The 16,969-nt window shown below is 49.4% G+C and overlaps 1 protein-coding gene across 1 annotated transcript in view; it reads right to left on the reverse strand.

Annotated features, from left to right (window-relative positions):
* Positions 1 to 3,553: 3,553 nt before the first annotated feature.
* The window catches only part of LOC144682523 (tripartite motif-containing protein 2-like), a 73,953-nt gene continuing 60,537 nt past the window's right edge, over positions 3,554 to 16,969 (reverse strand). Inside the window, exons 9-12 of the mRNA XM_078544915.1 lie at positions 7,487 to 7,557; positions 7,109 to 7,249; positions 4,886 to 6,489; positions 3,554 to 4,328 (exon numbers count right to left, since the gene is read on the reverse strand). Of these exons, the coding sequence (XP_078401041.1) occupies positions 6,337 to 6,489; positions 7,109 to 7,249; positions 7,487 to 7,557 (365 nt within the window). The 3' untranslated portion in view covers positions 3,554 to 4,328; positions 4,886 to 6,336. The remainder of the gene's footprint in view (positions 4,329 to 4,885; positions 6,490 to 7,108; positions 7,250 to 7,486; positions 7,558 to 16,969) is intronic.

A 16,969-nucleotide genomic window follows, 5' to 3' on the forward strand; every position in this document is an offset into this window, starting at 1 on the left:
GGGCTGCCAGCCATCCCCAGCTATGGGCTGCCAGCCATCCCCAGCTATGGGCTGCCAGCCATCCCCAGCTATGGGCTGCCAACATCCCCAGCTACGGGCTGTTTGATTGGCTGCCAACATCCCCAGCTAAGATCCTCCCACCGCCTTTTAATTGGACAGCAAGCATGGGGGTGAGGGGTTAGGGGTAAGGTTAGGTTAGGGTTGGGAGTAAGAGTTGGGGTAGGGTTGGGTTGTTGTTGGGGTTACTGTAAGGGATAGGGTTGGGTTTAGGGTTGGGTTTAGGGTTGGGGTTAAGCTTAGTGGTGGGGTTGGGGATTGGATTCGGGGTAGGGTTGGCATAGGGATGGGGGTTAGGTTTTCAGATTAGGGTTAGGGTTGAGGGTAGGTTTAGGGTTGGTGGTCGGGTTGGGGGTAGAGTTGGGGATAGGGTTGGGAGTATGGTTGGGGGTTGGGGGTATGGTTGGGGGTTGGGGGTATGGTTGGGGGTTGGGGGTATGGTTGGGGGTTGGGGTTAGTGGTTGGGTTGGGGGTAGTGTTGGGGATAAGGTTGGGGGTATGGTTGGGGGTTGGGGTTAGTGGTTGGGTTGGGGGTAGAGTTGGGGATAGGGTTGGGGTATGGTTGGGGGTATTGTTGGGTGTTGGGGTTAGTGGTTGGGTTGGGGTTAGAGTTGGGGATAGGGTTGGGGGTATGGTTGGGGGTTGGGGTTGGTGGTTGGGTTGGGGGTAGAGTTGGGGATTGGGTTGGGGGTATGGTTGGGGGTTGGGGGTATGGTTGGGGGTTGGGGGTATGGTTGGGGGTATGGTTGGGGGTTGGGGTTAGTGGTCGGGTTGGGGGTAGAGTTGGGGATTGGGTTGGGGGTATGGTTGGGGGTTGGGGGTATGGTTGGGGGTTGGGGGTATGGTTGGGGGTTGGGGGTATGGTTGGGGGTATGGTTGGGGGTTGGGGTTAGTGGTCGGGTTGGGGGTAGAGTTGGGGATTGGGTTGGGGGTATGGTTGGGGGTTGGGGGTGTGGTTGGGGGTTGGGGGTATGGTTGGGGGTATTGTTGGGTGTTGGGGTTAGTGGTTGGGTTGGGGTTAGAGTTGGGGATAGGGTTGGGGGTATGGTTGGGGGTTGGGGTTGGTGGTTGGGTTGGGGGTAGAGTTGGGGATTGGGTTGGGGGTATGGTTGGGGGTTGGGGGTATGGTTGGGGGTATGGTTGGAGGTTTGGGTTAGTGGTCGGGTTGGGGGTAGAGATGGGGATAGGGTTGGGGTAGGGAGCTGCTGGCCGAGAGATTGCAATGGACTGCAACCTGCAGACCCGTGTGGGGTCACGAGGTGGAAATGATGCTGAATCCTGAAAATAATTTATCAGCAGAGGATTCCACCCAATGTTCAACATTACCCCACCACACACGGGCACGCAGTGAGATCCCATGTGCAGCAGTAGATACACTCAGAGCATATTCATATTAATTCCGGCTATTCAACCTCCCCGAACTCCCAATTCACTCCACGGGCCATTGTTAGAACTGGCTCATTACTAACCCTTTCAGTCTAATCTGCATTCCTGGGAATCGATGTGCCTGACAGTTTTCCTGCAAACAGTCCCCAAGTTTTGAGTTCAAATAACAGCATTGAATATGATGAAAATTCCCTGGGCTTGACTGAATGAAAAGTAAGAACAACAGTGCAGCACTCCCTCAGTACTGACCCTCTGACAGTGCAGCACTCCCTCAGTACTGACCCTCTGACAGTGCAGCACTCCCTCAGTACTGACCCTCTGACAGTGCAGCACTCCCTCAGTACTGACCCTCTGACAGGGCAGCACTCCCTCAGTACTGACCCTCTGACAGTGCAGCACTCCCTCAGTACTGACCCTCTGACAGTGCAGCACTCCCTCAATGCCTTTGACAAGGTCCCACGTGGGAGACTTATAAAGAAGGCAAATGCACATGGGATACAGGGTAATTTGATAAGGTGGATTCAAAATTGGCTTAGTTGTAGGAGGCAGAGGGTGATGACAGAAGGATGCTTTAGTGACTGGAAGCCAGTGTCCAGTGGCGTACCACAGGGATCTGTGCTGGGTCCCCTATTATTTGTCATTCATATAAACAACATAGATGACTATGTGGGGGGTAGGATTAGTAAGTTTGCGGATGACACAAAGATTGGCCGGGTGGTTAACAGTGAGGTTGAGTGTCTTGGGCTACAGGAAGATATAGACGGGATGGTCAAATGGGCAGATAAGTGACAGCTGGAATTTAACCCTGAAAAGTGTGAGGTGATACACTTTGGAAGGAGTAATTTGACAAGGAAGTATTCAATGAACGGCATGACAATAGGAAGTTCTGAGGAACAAAGGGACCTTGGTGTGTGTGTCCATAGATCTCTGAAGGCGGAGGGGCACGTTAGTGGGGTGGTGAAAAAGGCATATGGGACACTTGCCTTTATCAATCGAGGCATAAATTACAAAAGTAGGGAGGTGATGTTGGAGTTGTATAGAACCTTGGTGAGGCCACAGCTGGAGTACTGTGTGCAGTTCTGGTTGCCTCATTATAGGAAGGATGTGATTACACTGGAGGGGGTGCAGAGGAGATTCACCAGGATGTTGCCTGGGATGAAACATTTAAGTTATGAAGAGAGGTTGGATAAACTTGGGTTGTTTTTGTTGGAGCAGAGAAGACTGAGGGGTGACCTGATCGAGGTGTACAAGATTTTGAGGGGCATGGACAGGGTGGATAGGGAGCAGCTGTTCCCCTTAGTTGAAGGGTCAGTCACAAGGGGACATAAGTTCAAGGTGAGGGGCAGGAGGTTTAGGGGGGATGTGAGGAAAAACTTTTTTACCCAGAGGGTGGTGAGGGTCTGGCATGCGCTGCCTGGGAGGGTGGTGGAGGCGGGTTGCCTCACATCCTTTAAAAAGTACCCGGATGAGCACTTGGCACTTCATAACATTCAAGGCTATGGGCCAAGTGCAGGTAAATGGGATTAGGTAGGTAGGTCAGGTGATTCTCACGTGTCGGTGCAGCCTCGATGGGCCGAAGGGCCTCTTCTGCACTGTGTGATTCTGTGATACTGACCCTCCGACAGTGCAGCGCTCCCTCAGTACTGACCCTCTGACAGTGCAGCGCTCCCTCAGTACTGACCCTCTGACAGTGCAGCATTCCCTCAGTACTGACCCTCTGACAGTGCGGCACTCCCTCAGTACTGACCCTCTGACAGTGCAGCACTCCCTCAGTACTGACCCTCTGACAGTGCAGCACTCCCTCAGTACTGACCCTCTGACAGTGCAGCACTCCCTCAGTACTGACCCTCTGACAGTGCAGCACTCCCTCAGTACTGAGCCTGGATTAAACCCTTGTGCAGAAAAGTTTTGCAACCTCAATCTTGTATCAATATTTAACTCAAGGTGCATTTCAGCGATTGGGAGGATATCAAAATGTCAATGATCGTTGAATATTTCGAAGGCAGAGGTAGAAGCTTCTTGTTCAGCAAGGGAATCAAATGTTATCAGGGTAGACGGGAATGTGCAATTAGCAGCACAAACCAATCAGCTATGACCGTATTCAATGGTGGAGCAGGCATCGAGGGGCCAAATGGCCTCCTTCTGCTCCTATTTCTAATGTTCGTATGTTGATTTCCTACATATAAATATGTGCCCCTGTGCAGAATATAATCAGCTAATGCAGTGACTGCCTTTTAAAGCATTGAGTCCTGTAATAAAACATCACCAAATCATTGATCCAAGCACACAGAATCCACCCCAGAGATTTGGGTACCGCACACAATGACTCTCACTGGGGTACGGGTCCCACACACACTGACTCTCACTGGGGTACGGGTCCCACACACACTGACTCTCACTGGGGTACGGGTCACACACACACTGACTCTCACTGGGGTACGGGTCCCACACACACACTGACTCTCACTGGGGTACAGGTCCCACACACACTGACTCTCACTGGGGTACGGGTCCCACACACACTGACTCTCACTGGGGTACGGGTCCCACACACACTGACTCTCACTGGGGTACAGGTCCCACACACACTGACTCTCACTGGGGTACGGGTCCCACACACACTGACTCTCACTGGAGTACGGGTCCCACACACACTGACTCACACTGGGGTACGGGTCCCACACACACTGACTCTCACTGGGGTACGGGTCCCACACACACTGACACTCACTGGAGTATGGGTCCCACACACACTGACTCTCACTGGGGTACGTGTCCCACACACACTGACTCTCACTGGGTTACAGGTCCCACAAACACTGACTCTCACTGGGGTACAGGTCCCACACACACTGACTCTCACTGGGGTACGGGTCCCACACACACTGACTCTCACTGGGGTACAGGTCCCACACACACTGACTCTCACTGGGGTACGGGTCCCACACACACTGACTCTCACTGGGGTACGGGTCCCACACACACTGACTCTCACTGGGGTACGGGTCCCAGACACACTGTCTCACTGGGGTACAGGTCCCACACACACTGACTCTCACTGGGGTACGGGTCCCACACACAATGACTCTCACTGGGGTACGGGTCCCACGCACGCTGACTCTCACTGGGGTACGGGTCCCACACACACTGACTCTCACTGGGGTACGGGACCCACACACACTGACTCTCACTGGGGTATGGGTCCCACGCACACTAACTCTCACTGGGGTATGGGACCCACACACACTGACTCTCACTGGGGTATGTGTCCCACACACACTGACTCTCACTGGGGTACTGGTCCCACACACACTGACTCTCACTCGGGTACGGGTCCCACACACACTGACTCTCACTGGGGTACGGGTCCCACACACACTGACTCTCACTGGGTACGGGTCCCACACACACTGACTCTCACTGGGGTATGGGTCCCACACACACTGACTCTCACTCGGGTACGGGTCCCACACACACTGACTCACACTGGGGTACGGGTCCCACACACACTGACTCTCACTGGGGTACGGGTCCCACACACACTGACACTCACTGGAGTATGGGTCCCACACACACTGACTCTCACTGGGGTACGTGTCCCACACACACTGACTCTCACTGGGTTACAGGTCCCACAAACACTGACTCTCACTGGGGTACAGGTCCCACACACACTGACTCTCACTGGGGTACGGGTCCCACACACACTGACTCTCACTGGGGTACAGGTCCCACACACACTGACTCTCACTGGGGTACGGGTCCCACACACACTGACTCTCACTCGGGTACGGGTCCCACACACACTGACTCTCACTGGGGTACGGGTCCCAGACACACTGTCTCACTGGGGTACAGGTCCCACACACACTGACTCTCACTGGGGTACGGGTCCCACACACACTGACTCTCACTGGGGTACGGGTCCCACGCACGCTGACTCTCACTGGGGTATGGGACCCACACACACTGACTCTCACTGGGGTATGGGTCCCACGCACACTAACTCTCACTGGGGTATGGGACCCACACACACTGACTCTCACTGGGGTATGTGTCCCACACACACTGACTCTCACTGGGGTACTGGTCCCACACACACTGACTCTCACTCGGGTACGGGTCCCACACACACTGACTCTCACTGGGGTACGGGTCCCACACACACTGACTCTCACTGGGTACGGGTCCCACACACACTGACTCTCACTGGGGTATGGGTCCCACACACACTGACTCACACTCGGGTACGGGTCCCACACACACTGACTCTCACTGGGTATGGGTCCCACACACACTGACTCTCACTGGGGTACGGGTCCCACACACACTGACTCTCACTCGGGTACGGGTCCCACACACACTGTCTCACTGGGGTACAGGTCCCACACACACTGACTCTCACTGGGGTACGGGTCCCACACACACTGACTCTCACTCGGGTACGGGTCCCACACACACTGACTCTCACTGGGTATGGGTCCCACACCAGACTCTCACCTGCCCTTACCACTGTTACCAGTTCAGCCCCAGTGGAGACAGGGCTGAGGTTCTGGGAGTCAGCACGATGGTGACATGCAAGGTTATAATTGGTCCATTTTCCACTCAGAGGGTCCAATCTTCATGTGAGAGGGATCCTGGTTTGTGAGAGGCTGGATTCCTTCGCTGGGCCCACTTATCCAGCTTTGGTGCTGAGTCATGTCTGTTTCTGGCCAATGAGAGTGCGGACACTCCTTGGTGAACTCTGACCTTGGGCCTCGGTTAGACGTTGCTTCTCTCTGTATTTACAACAAAAACACAAACCCAAAAGCATCACTTGTCCTTCACTGGACGCAATTGCACAGGAAATAAAGCGATTCCATGGATCCTCCGGCGGAGTTCTGGAACCTTCCTTCACTGCAAGTAGCGGTAAATCTTGAAGCAGTGATTGCCTGAGTCTGCCACTGCTACATGTCCATCTGAGGTCAATGCCAGACCTTGGGGTCCATACAGGGGATCAGCAGAGGTGTTAATGTAGGAGAGAAAAGATCCTGAGCTGTCAAACACCTGGAGAGAGAGAGAGAGAGAGAGAGAAAGGCACAAACAGAGAGAGAGAGAAGGTCAGAGACAAGGGTAGATGTCCACATAGGAAACCGACAGATAATGCAAGAGCTAGGAGCTCAACTCTCTACACTGTCCCCATCAAACACTCCCAGGACAGGTACAGCACAGGGTTAGATACAGAGTAAAGCTCCCTCTACACTGTCCCCATCAAACACTCCCAGGACAGGTACAGCACAGGGTTAGATACAGAGTAAATCTCCTTCTACACTGTCCCCATCGAACACTCCCAGGGCAGGTACAGCGTGGGGTTAGATACAGAGTAAAGCTCCCTCTACACTGTCCCCATCAAACACTCCCAGGGCAGGTACAGCGTGGGGTTAGATACAGAGTAAAGCTCCCTCTACACTGTCCCCATCAAACACTCCCAGGGCAGGTACAACGTGGGGTTAGATACAGAGTAAAGCTCCCTCTACACTGTCCCCATCAAACATTCCCAGGAAGGTACAGCACAAGGTTAGATATAGAGTAAAGCTCCCTCTACACTGTCCCCATCAAACACTCCCAGGACAGGTACAGCACGGGGTTAGATACAGAGTAAATCCTGTTTTTCCAACATTCTCACCTGTATCCGGCTGTTTCCCCAGTCAGCGATGATAATGTTCCCATTGGTGTCGGCAGCCACTCCCGTCGGAGCGTTGAATTGTCCGTTCCCCTCGCCATGAGATCCAAACTTGAAGAGGAATTCACCTTCCGAGTTATATACCTGGACAGGTCACCACAATGTCAGTCACAGCCCTCAACCTCCCACCCAATAATCAGCCAATCAGGAGCCCGTCCTCCAGGACAGGCTGTCCCAACCCAACCACCCGAAATCTGGCAGGAGAGGCCAGCCCTGGAGCCACAGCCTGTCCAGCTGCCTGTCGGGAGCTCAGCCTGTTTCTCGCAGTTGGAGTGGAAAGCGGGGATTCGGGGAACATGCAACACTCGACCCTGGACTCACCTTGACTGAGTGATTGTGGAAATCTGTCACCAGGATCTCATTCTTATTGTTGACGGCAACAAAATGCGGCCCTGTAACAGGGGAGAAAATTAGCTGAACCCTCACATCACCTCCGCACACATTACATCACACACAGTCACAGAATTATTACAGTATAGAAGGAGGCCATTCAGCCCATCGTCTCTGCACCGGCTCTCTGGGCATTACATCCTGTATTAGCTGCATTGAGGCTTCCACAGGGTTTGTCAGGTGATGAGGCATCTCGAAGCAGGTCAGAAAGATATTGGAGAGGATGGGGGTGGATCCCATTATTCTGATCCATGCTGGGACCAACAGCATCAGGAAGATTCGGCAAGAGGAGCTTTTTGGGAATCCCAACAAACTGGAAACTAAATAAACAGACAGGATCTCAGTGTTGGAGTCTCTGAATTGTTGGGTGATCTATGTGCAGTGTCAGTGGGAGAGCTAGGGTTAGGGAAGTGAAAATGTCGCTGAAGGATGGGGTGGAACTGGATCATGGGATACTGGGACCAGAACTGGAACAGGGAGAAGCTGCGCTATTGGGATAGGCTCCACCTGAAATGGGCTGAACCAGGATTTTTGCAGAAAGGGTAAATTGGTCTATCACACTGGGATTGAGCTCAACGTGGTGTTTGATTGAGAAAAAGGTGAAACAGTTACTAAGATTCTAGCTTTAGGTGAGACTGAATTTAATGGGATGAGACAGAGACTGTCCACAGTAAACTGGGTAAATCTGTTAATGAGTAACATGACCGAGGATCAGGGAAGGGGAGGAAAGAAAGAGTTTAGCGTGATACAGAAACCATTAATAACTATAAAGAGCATGAATTCTGCTAGTCTAATAAACAGCCACAGAAACTAACGAGGCAGCACAACCCAAAGAAAAAGCAAACAGAAATGCAGAAACTCTAGGTGCAGATCTCCTCCTCCTGGAGGTCCCCAGCATCACAGATGCCAGTCTTCAGCCAATTCAATTCACTCCATGTGATATCAGGAAACGGCTGAAGGCACTGGATACTGCAAAGGCTATGGGCCCTGACAATATTCTGACAATAGTATTGAATACCTGTGCTCCAGAACTTGCTGCGCCCCTAACCAAGCTGTTCCAGTACAGCTACAACACTGGCATCTACCCGGCTATGTGGAAAATTGCCCAGGTATGTCCTGTACACAAAAAGCAGGACAAGTCCAACATGGCCAATTACCGCCCCATCAGTCTACTCTCCATCATCAGTAAAGTGATGCAAGGGGTCATCAACAGTGCTATCAAGCGGCACTTGGTTAGCAATAACCTGCTCACTGACGCCCAGTTTGGGTTCTGCCAGGGGCACTCAGCTCCTGACCTCATTACAGCCTTGGTTCAAACATGGACAAAAGAGCTGAACTCCCGAGGTGAGGTGAGAGTGACTGCCCTTGACATCAAGGCTGCATTTGACCGAGTGTGGCATCAAGGAGCCCTAGCAAAACTGGAGTCAATGGGAATCAGGGGGAAAACTCTCTGCTGGTTGGAGTCATACCTAGCACAAAGGAAGATGGTTGTGGTTGTTGGAGGTCAGTCAGCTCAGCTCCAGGACATCACTGCAGGAGTTCCTCAGGGTAGTGTCCTCGGCCCAACCATCTTCAGCTGCTTCATCAATGACCTTCCTTCCATCATAAGGTCAGAAGTGGGGATGTTCGCTGATGGTTGCACAATGTTCAGCACCTTTCGCAAATCCTCAGATACTGAAACAGTCCATGTCCAAATGCAGCAAGACCTGGACAATATCCAGGCTTGGGCTGACAAGTGGCAAGTAACATTCACACCACACAAGTGCGAGGTAATGACCATCTCCAACAAGAGAGAACCCAACCATCGCCCCTTGACATTCAATGGCATTACCATCACTGAATCCCCCAATATCAACATCCTGAGGGTTACCATTGACCAGAAACTGTACTGGACTAGCCATATAAATACTGTGGCTACAAGAGCAGGTCAGAGGCTAGGAATCCTGCAATGAGTAACTCACCTCCTGACTCCCCAAAGCCTGTCCACCATCTACAAGGCACAAGCCAGGAGTGTGATGGAATACTCCCCACTTGCCTGGATGAGTGCAGCTCCCACAACACTCAAGAAGCTTGACACCGTCCAGGACAAAGCAGCCCGCTTGATTGGCACCACATCCAAAAACATTCACTCCCTCCACCACCGACACACAGTTACAGCAGTGTGTACCATCTACAAGATGCACTGCAGGAATTCACCAAGGCTCCTTAGACAGCACCTTCCAAACCCACGACCACTACCATCTAGAAGGACAAGGGCAGCAGATAGATGGGAACACCACCACCTGGAAGTTCCCCTCCAAGTCAATCACCATCCTGACTTGGAAATATATCATCGTTCCTTCACTGTTGCTGGGTCAAAATCCTGGAACTCCCTCCCTAACAGCACTGTGGGTGTACCTACAGCACATGGACTGCAGCGGTTCAAGAAGGCAGCTCACCACCACCTTCTCAAGGGCAATTAGGGATGGGTAATAAATACTGGCCCAGTCAGCGAAGTCCGCATCCGGTGAATGAATGAAATTAAAAAAAAGATCCTGGTGAATGGGAAAAGGAAGAAAGAGCTGCAAAGGTAGGAAATGATATAAAAAGACAACATCGAGAGGAAGCTTGCCAGGGATATTCAAACGGGAGAAATTTGACAATATCTGGGTGGTCAGGAGCAATGGGCCTTTGTAAACTGATAATGGAGACATTGTCAATGAAAGTAAGGAAATGGTGGACATGTTGGACACTGACACTGTGTCAGAGTGAGCAGAGGGCCCGGGCAGTGGTGACCCTGTCAGGTTTCGCTGATTCTCTGGGGTGCCGGGCCCTGTGGCCTCCCCTCCCCCACCATCCCATGTCTCTGGTCAGCACCATCTACATCAGGCCGGCTGCCACATTGCCAAGGGAGCTGAGCACTGGAATGGGAGCTGAGAGGGGAGGTGGTGCATTGCGGTATTGTCACTGGGCTAGTAATCCAGAGACCCAGGGTAATGCTCTGGGGACCTGGGATCGAATCCTGCTATGGCAGATGGTGGAGTTTGAATTCAATAAAAACCTGGAATTAAAAAAGAAAAGTCTAATGACCATTGTCGATTGCTGTAAAAACCCATCTGGTTCACTAATGCCCTTTAGGGAAGGAAATCTGCTGTCCTTACCTGGTCTGGCCTACATGTAACTCCAGACCCACAGCAAAGTGATTGACTCTTAAATGCCCTCTGAACAAGGGCAATTAGGGATGGCCAATAAGTTACGCCCACATCCTGTGAATGAATAAAAGAAAGGAGCTGCCATATTGCCAAGAACGGGCTGGGGTCAACACAAGTGGCTGGAGTCCTTGACCTGGAGGAAATGCAAAGTTCACTTTATCAAAACCTGCAGCAGGGTGACACGAGAAAGAACAGGGTATTAAGGACAGCTGAAAGACTGTGGACAGACTGTGGCTACCTGGGGAGAGAGAGCTCCCCAAAACTCCATATCCACCTCATCTCCATTCCCCCAGGGAATTACAGACTGGTTAGTCTAACATCAGTAGTAGGGAAAATGCTAGAGACTATTATAAAGGATGTGATAACAGGGCACTTAGAAAATATCAACGGGATTAGACAAAGTCAACTTGGATTTATGAAGGGAAATCATGTTTGACAAACCAACTGGAGTTTTTTGAGGATGTAACTAGTAGAATAGATAAGGGAGAACCAGTGGATGTGGTGTATTTGGATTTTCAGAAAACTTTTGATAAAGTCCCACATAAGAGGTTAGTGTGTAAAATTAAAGCACATGGGATTGGGGGTAATATATTGGCATGGATTGAGAATTGGTTAGCAGATAGGAAACAGAGAGCAGGAATAAATGGGTCTATTTTGGAATGGCAGGCGGTGACTACTGGGGTACCACAGGGATCAGTGCTTGGGCCCCAGCTATTCACAATATATATCAATGATTTGGATGAGGGAACCAAATGTAATATTTCCAAATTTGCTGATGACACGAAACTAGGTGGGATTGTGAGTGGTGAGGAGGGGGTTAAGAGGCTTCAAGGCGATTTGGACAGGTTGAGTGAGTGGGTAAATACATGGCAGATGCAGTTTAATGTGGGTAAGTGTGAAGTTATCCACTTCAGTAGGAAAGACAGAATGGCAGAGTATTATTTAAATAGTGATAGATTGGGAAATGTTGATGTGCAAAGGGACCTGGGTGTCCTTGTACACCAATCACTGAAAGCAAGCATGCAGGTGCATCAAGCAGTTAAGAAGGCAAATGGTATGTTGGCCTTCATTGCGAGAGGACTTGAGTACAGGGACAAGGATATGAGAATATAAGAACTAGAAGCAGGAGTAGGCCATTCAGCCCCTCGAGCCTGCCCCGCCATTCAATATGATCATGGCTGATCTCATTTCGGCCTCAACTCCAATTTCCCGCCCTCTCCCCATAACCTTTCAACCCGTTACTAATTAAAAATCTGTCTATCTCCTCCTTAAATTTATTCAGCGCCCCGGCATCCACTGCACTCTGAGGTAGTGAATTCCACAGATTCACAACCCTTTGAGAAAAGTAATTCCTCCTCATCTCTGATTTAAATCCACCACCCCTCAGCCTAAAACTATGGCCTCGCATTCTAGAATGCCCCACAAGTGGAAACACCCGCTCCACGTCTACTTTGTCTATCCCCTTTAGCATCTTATATACCTCAATTAGATCTCCTCTCATCCTTCTAAACTCTAGTGAGTATAGGCCTAAACTGCTCAATCTCTCTTCATAAGACAAGCCCCGCATCTCTGGAATCAATCTAGTGAACCTCCTCTGAACTGCATGCAGTGCAACTACATCCTTCCTCAAGTAAGGGGACCAAAACTGTGCGCAGTACTCCAGGTGCGGTCTCACCAATGCCTTGTACAGTTGCAACAACACTTCCCTATTTTTATACTCAATTCCTTTCGCAATAAATGCCAAAATTCCATTTGCCTTCATTATTACCTGCTGTACCTGCATACTGGCTTTCAGCGATTCATTCACGAGGACACCCAGACCCCTCTGCACTGAAGCATTCTGAAGTTTCTCTCCATTTAAATAATAAGTCGCCTTTTTATTCTTCCAACCAAAATGGATAACCTCACACTTATCCACCTTAAACTCCATCTGCCAAATTTTGGCACATTCACCTAACCTGTCCATATCCATTTGTAAATTTCTTTCTTCTTCATTGCAACTTACTTTCTCACCTATTTTGGTGACATCTGCAAATTTAGCTATAGTACCTTCTATCCCTGAATCCAAGTCATTAATATAGATTGTAAATAGTTGGGGCCCAAGGACCGAACCCTGTGGCACCCCGCTAGTTACAGCTTGCCATCCAGAAAAAGACCCATTTATCCCAACTCTCTGCTTTCTGTTGGTTAGCCAATCCTCTATCCAAGCTAATATATTGTCCTTTACTCTGTGTGATCTTACCTTGTGTTTTAATCTTTTGTGCGGCACATTATCAAAGGCCTTCTGGAAGTCCAGATATCCTACATCTACAGGATCCCCATTACCCACTTTGCTTATCACATCTTCAAAGAAATTAGTCAAACACGATTTACTCTTCATAAAACCTCTGATGGATTGCATTTTGACTTTCCAAATGCCCCATTACTACTTCCTTAATAATGGATTCCAACAATTTCCCTAAGACAGATGTTAAACTAACTGGTCTATAGTTTCCTACTTTCTCCCTCCCTCCCTTTTTGAATAAGGGCATTATATTACCATTTTTCTAATCCATTGGAATCTTTCCAGAATCCAGGGAATTTTGGAATATTATAGCCAATGCATCCACTATCTCTGCTGCCACTTCCTTTAAGACCCTGGGATGTAGGCCATCAGGTCCTGGGGACTTGTCACCCTTTAATCCCAATAGTTTGCTCAGTACTTTTTCTCTAGTGATGGTGATTGTTCTAAGTTCCTCCTTCTCTAAACCCTCTGCACTACCTGTTACTATTGGGTTAGTACCAGTGTCCTCCACCGTGAAAACTGAGGCAAAATATTGATTAAGCGTCTCTGCCATTTCTGCGTTCCCCACTATTAACTCCCCAGCCTCATCCTCCAAGGGACCAACATTCACTTTAGCTACTCTCTTTCCTTTTATATACTTGTAGAAGCTTTTGCTATCAGTTTTTACATTTTGCCCTACTTTTCTTTCATAATTTATCTTTGTCCTTTTTATTATTTTTTTAGTAACCCTTTAAAAGTTCCCCAATCTTCCAGCCTGCCACTGACCTTTGCAATTTGGTATGCCTTAGTTTTTGCTTTTAAGTTATCTTTAACTTCCTTGCTTAGCCATGGGTGCTTTTTCCCCCTCTTACCATCTTTCTTCCTCTTTGGGATATATTTTACTTGGGAGAAATTGAATATCTCCTTAAATATCTGCCACTGTTCATCAACTGTCCTACCTTGTAGTCTTCCTGCCCAGTCCACAAGGGCCAAATCTGCCCTCATGCTGATGTAGTTACCTTTGTTTAACTCCAGAACACTAGTGTGGGACTCAAGTTTCTCGCTCTCAAACTGAACTTGAAATTCTAGCATGCTATGATCACTCTTCCCTAGAGGATCCTTTACTCTGAGATCATTAATTAATCTCATCTCATTACACAAAACCAAATCCAGAATAGCCTGCTCCCTGGTTGGTTCCACAACATATTGCTCCAAGAAACAATCTCTAATACACTCTATGAACTCTCTCTCGAGGCTACCCTTGCCAATTTGATTAGTCCAGTCTATATGCATATTAAAATCACCCATGATTATTGCTGTGCCTTTGTTTCATGCTCCCAGTATTTCCTGGTTTATACTGTGCCCTACTGTTTAACTACTGTTTGGGGGCCTATAGATTACTCCCACCAGGGACTTCTTTCCCTTGCTATTTCTTATTTCTACCCAGGCTGACTCAATATCTTGCTCTCCAGTGCCTATATCATTCCCCACTATACATTCCTTTACTAACAAAGCTACACCACCTCCTTTTCCTTCCTGCCTATCCTTCCAGAACACTGAGTACCCTTAGATATTCAACTCCCAAACCTGTTCTCCCTGTAACCACATCTCAGTAATCGCCACCACATCATATCTATTTATCTCTATTTGCGTTGTTAACTCATTAGTTTTATTCTGAATGCTACGCGCAAAGCCCTGTCTACAACCCTAGTTATGTGATTCGCCAGGACACTGATCCCAGCCTGATTCAAATGGAGCCTGTCCAAATGGAATAGTTCCCTCTTTCCTCAGTACTAGTGCCAATGTCCCGTGAATTTGAACCCACTTCTCCCACACCAATCTTTGAGCCACGCATTTACCTCTTTAATCTTATTGACCCTGTGCCAATTAGCTCGTGGCTCAGGTAGTAATCGGGAGATTATTACCTTTTGGGTTCTGCTTTTTAATTTAGCCACTAGCTGCCCATATTCCCTCAGCAGAACCTCTTTCCTTGTTCTACCTATATCGTTGGTACCTACGTGGACCACGGCAACTGGATCTTTCCCCTCCCACTCCAAGTTCCTCTGCAGCCCAGATGCGATAACCTTAACCCTGGCACCAGGTAGGCAACACAGCCTTCGGGACTCTCGATCCTGGCTACATAGAACAGTATCTATTCCCCTAACTATACTATCCCCGATTACAACTACATTTCTCTTTTCTCCCCCCACTTGAATGGCTCCCTGTACCATAGTGCTATGGTCAGTTTGCTCATCCTCCCTACAGTCCCCGCTCTCACCCACACAGGGGACAAGAATCTCAAACCTGTTGGATAAGGACAAGGACTGAGGGTCCTGCAATGCTACTTCCTGGGTCCCTCTACCTCCCTCACTCATAGTCACACCCTCCTGTCCCTGATCACTGGCCAAATTTAAGGTAGTTAATCTAAGGGGTGTGACTGTCTCCTGAAACACAGCGTCCAGGTAACTCTCCCCCTCCCTGATGTGTCACAGTGTCCGAAGCTCAGACTCCAGCTCATCAGCTCTGAGCCGGAGTTCCTCGAACAACCAACATTTGCTACAGGTGTGGTCACTGGGAACCACAATGGGATCCTCCAGCTCCCACATTATGCAGCTACAATACATCGTCTGACCCTGCATCTCTATTTTATTTAATTAGCTTTTCAATTTGTTTTTAAATTTCCTACTGGTCATTAGTTTATCAATCTGTAAAATATTTCTCCTATTTACCTTTAATCTGAAAGCAAGTTAGAATAGAGATTCAAAATACACGTTTTAAAATCAACTGGAACTCGCTCTCTCTGCTGAGTTGAAGCTGAAGTGTTCGGCCTCCGATCCTGAGCCCCAGTCATCACCTTTAATCTGAAATCAACTTAGTAGTTCAAACTAGCAGTTACTTACCAACCAATAAACTTACGGTTTTCCTGTGATGTCACTCTTTGTTTTTTTCACTCGGTGACGGTAACTGCAGAGGACGCTCTTCCCGGACTGCTTCACGATGATGGTGACTGCAGCGGACGCTTTTCCTGGACTGCTTCAGGGTGATGGTGACTGCAGCAGACGCTCTTCCCAGACCACTTCAGGGTGATGGTGACTGCAGCAGACACTCTTCCCAGACCACTTCACAATGATGGTGACTGCAGCAGACGCTCTTCCCAGACCACTTCACGATGATGGTGACTGCAGAGGACACTCTTCCCAGCTTCTCAGGATGTCTTACTGCAGCTGTACAGGGCCTTGGTGAGGCCACACCTGGAGTATTGTGTGCAGTTTTGGTCTCCTTATCCAAGAAAGAAAAATATACTTGCCATAGAGGGAGTTCAGCAAAGGTTCACCAGGCTGATTCCTGGGATGGCAGGATTGTCGTATGAGGAGAGATTGGGCTGACTAGGCCAGTATTCACTGGAGTTTAGGAGAATGAGAGGAGATCTCATTAAAACATATAAAATTCTGACAGGGCTGGACAGGCTGGATGCAGGGATGATGTTTCTTCTGGCTGGTGGGGGTCTAGAACAAGGGGTCACAGTCTCAGGATACAGGGTGGGCCATTTAGGACAGAGATGAGGAGAAACTTCTTCACTCAGAGGGTGGTGAACTTATAGAATTCTCCACCACAGAGGCTGTGGAGGTCAAGTCACTGAATATATTTAAGGAGGAAATAGATTTCTGGACTCTAAAGACATCAAGGGGTATGGGGAGAGAGCGGGAGTACAGGGTTGAGATAAAGGATCAGCCATGATCATACTGAATGGTGGAGCAGGCTCGAAGGGCTGAATGACCTACTCCTGTTTGTGTTTTCTAACTTTCTATGGCCAGGGTTTCCCGGTCGGTGAGCGGAGGGGGTGGGGCCCGCTTGCCGATGTGTAAAATGACGTGGGGTGACGGGCGGAACTCCCAACGTCACCGCGCCCCATTTAAATTTTCAGGAAGGCGGGGGCACAGCCGAATCAGCTCTGCGCCC

This window comes from Cetorhinus maximus, chromosome 7 (assembly GCF_964194155.1).
Source record: "Cetorhinus maximus chromosome 7, sCetMax3.hap1.1, whole genome shotgun sequence".
In the NCBI taxonomy this organism is placed as follows: domain Eukaryota; kingdom Metazoa; phylum Chordata; class Chondrichthyes; order Lamniformes; family Cetorhinidae; genus Cetorhinus; species Cetorhinus maximus.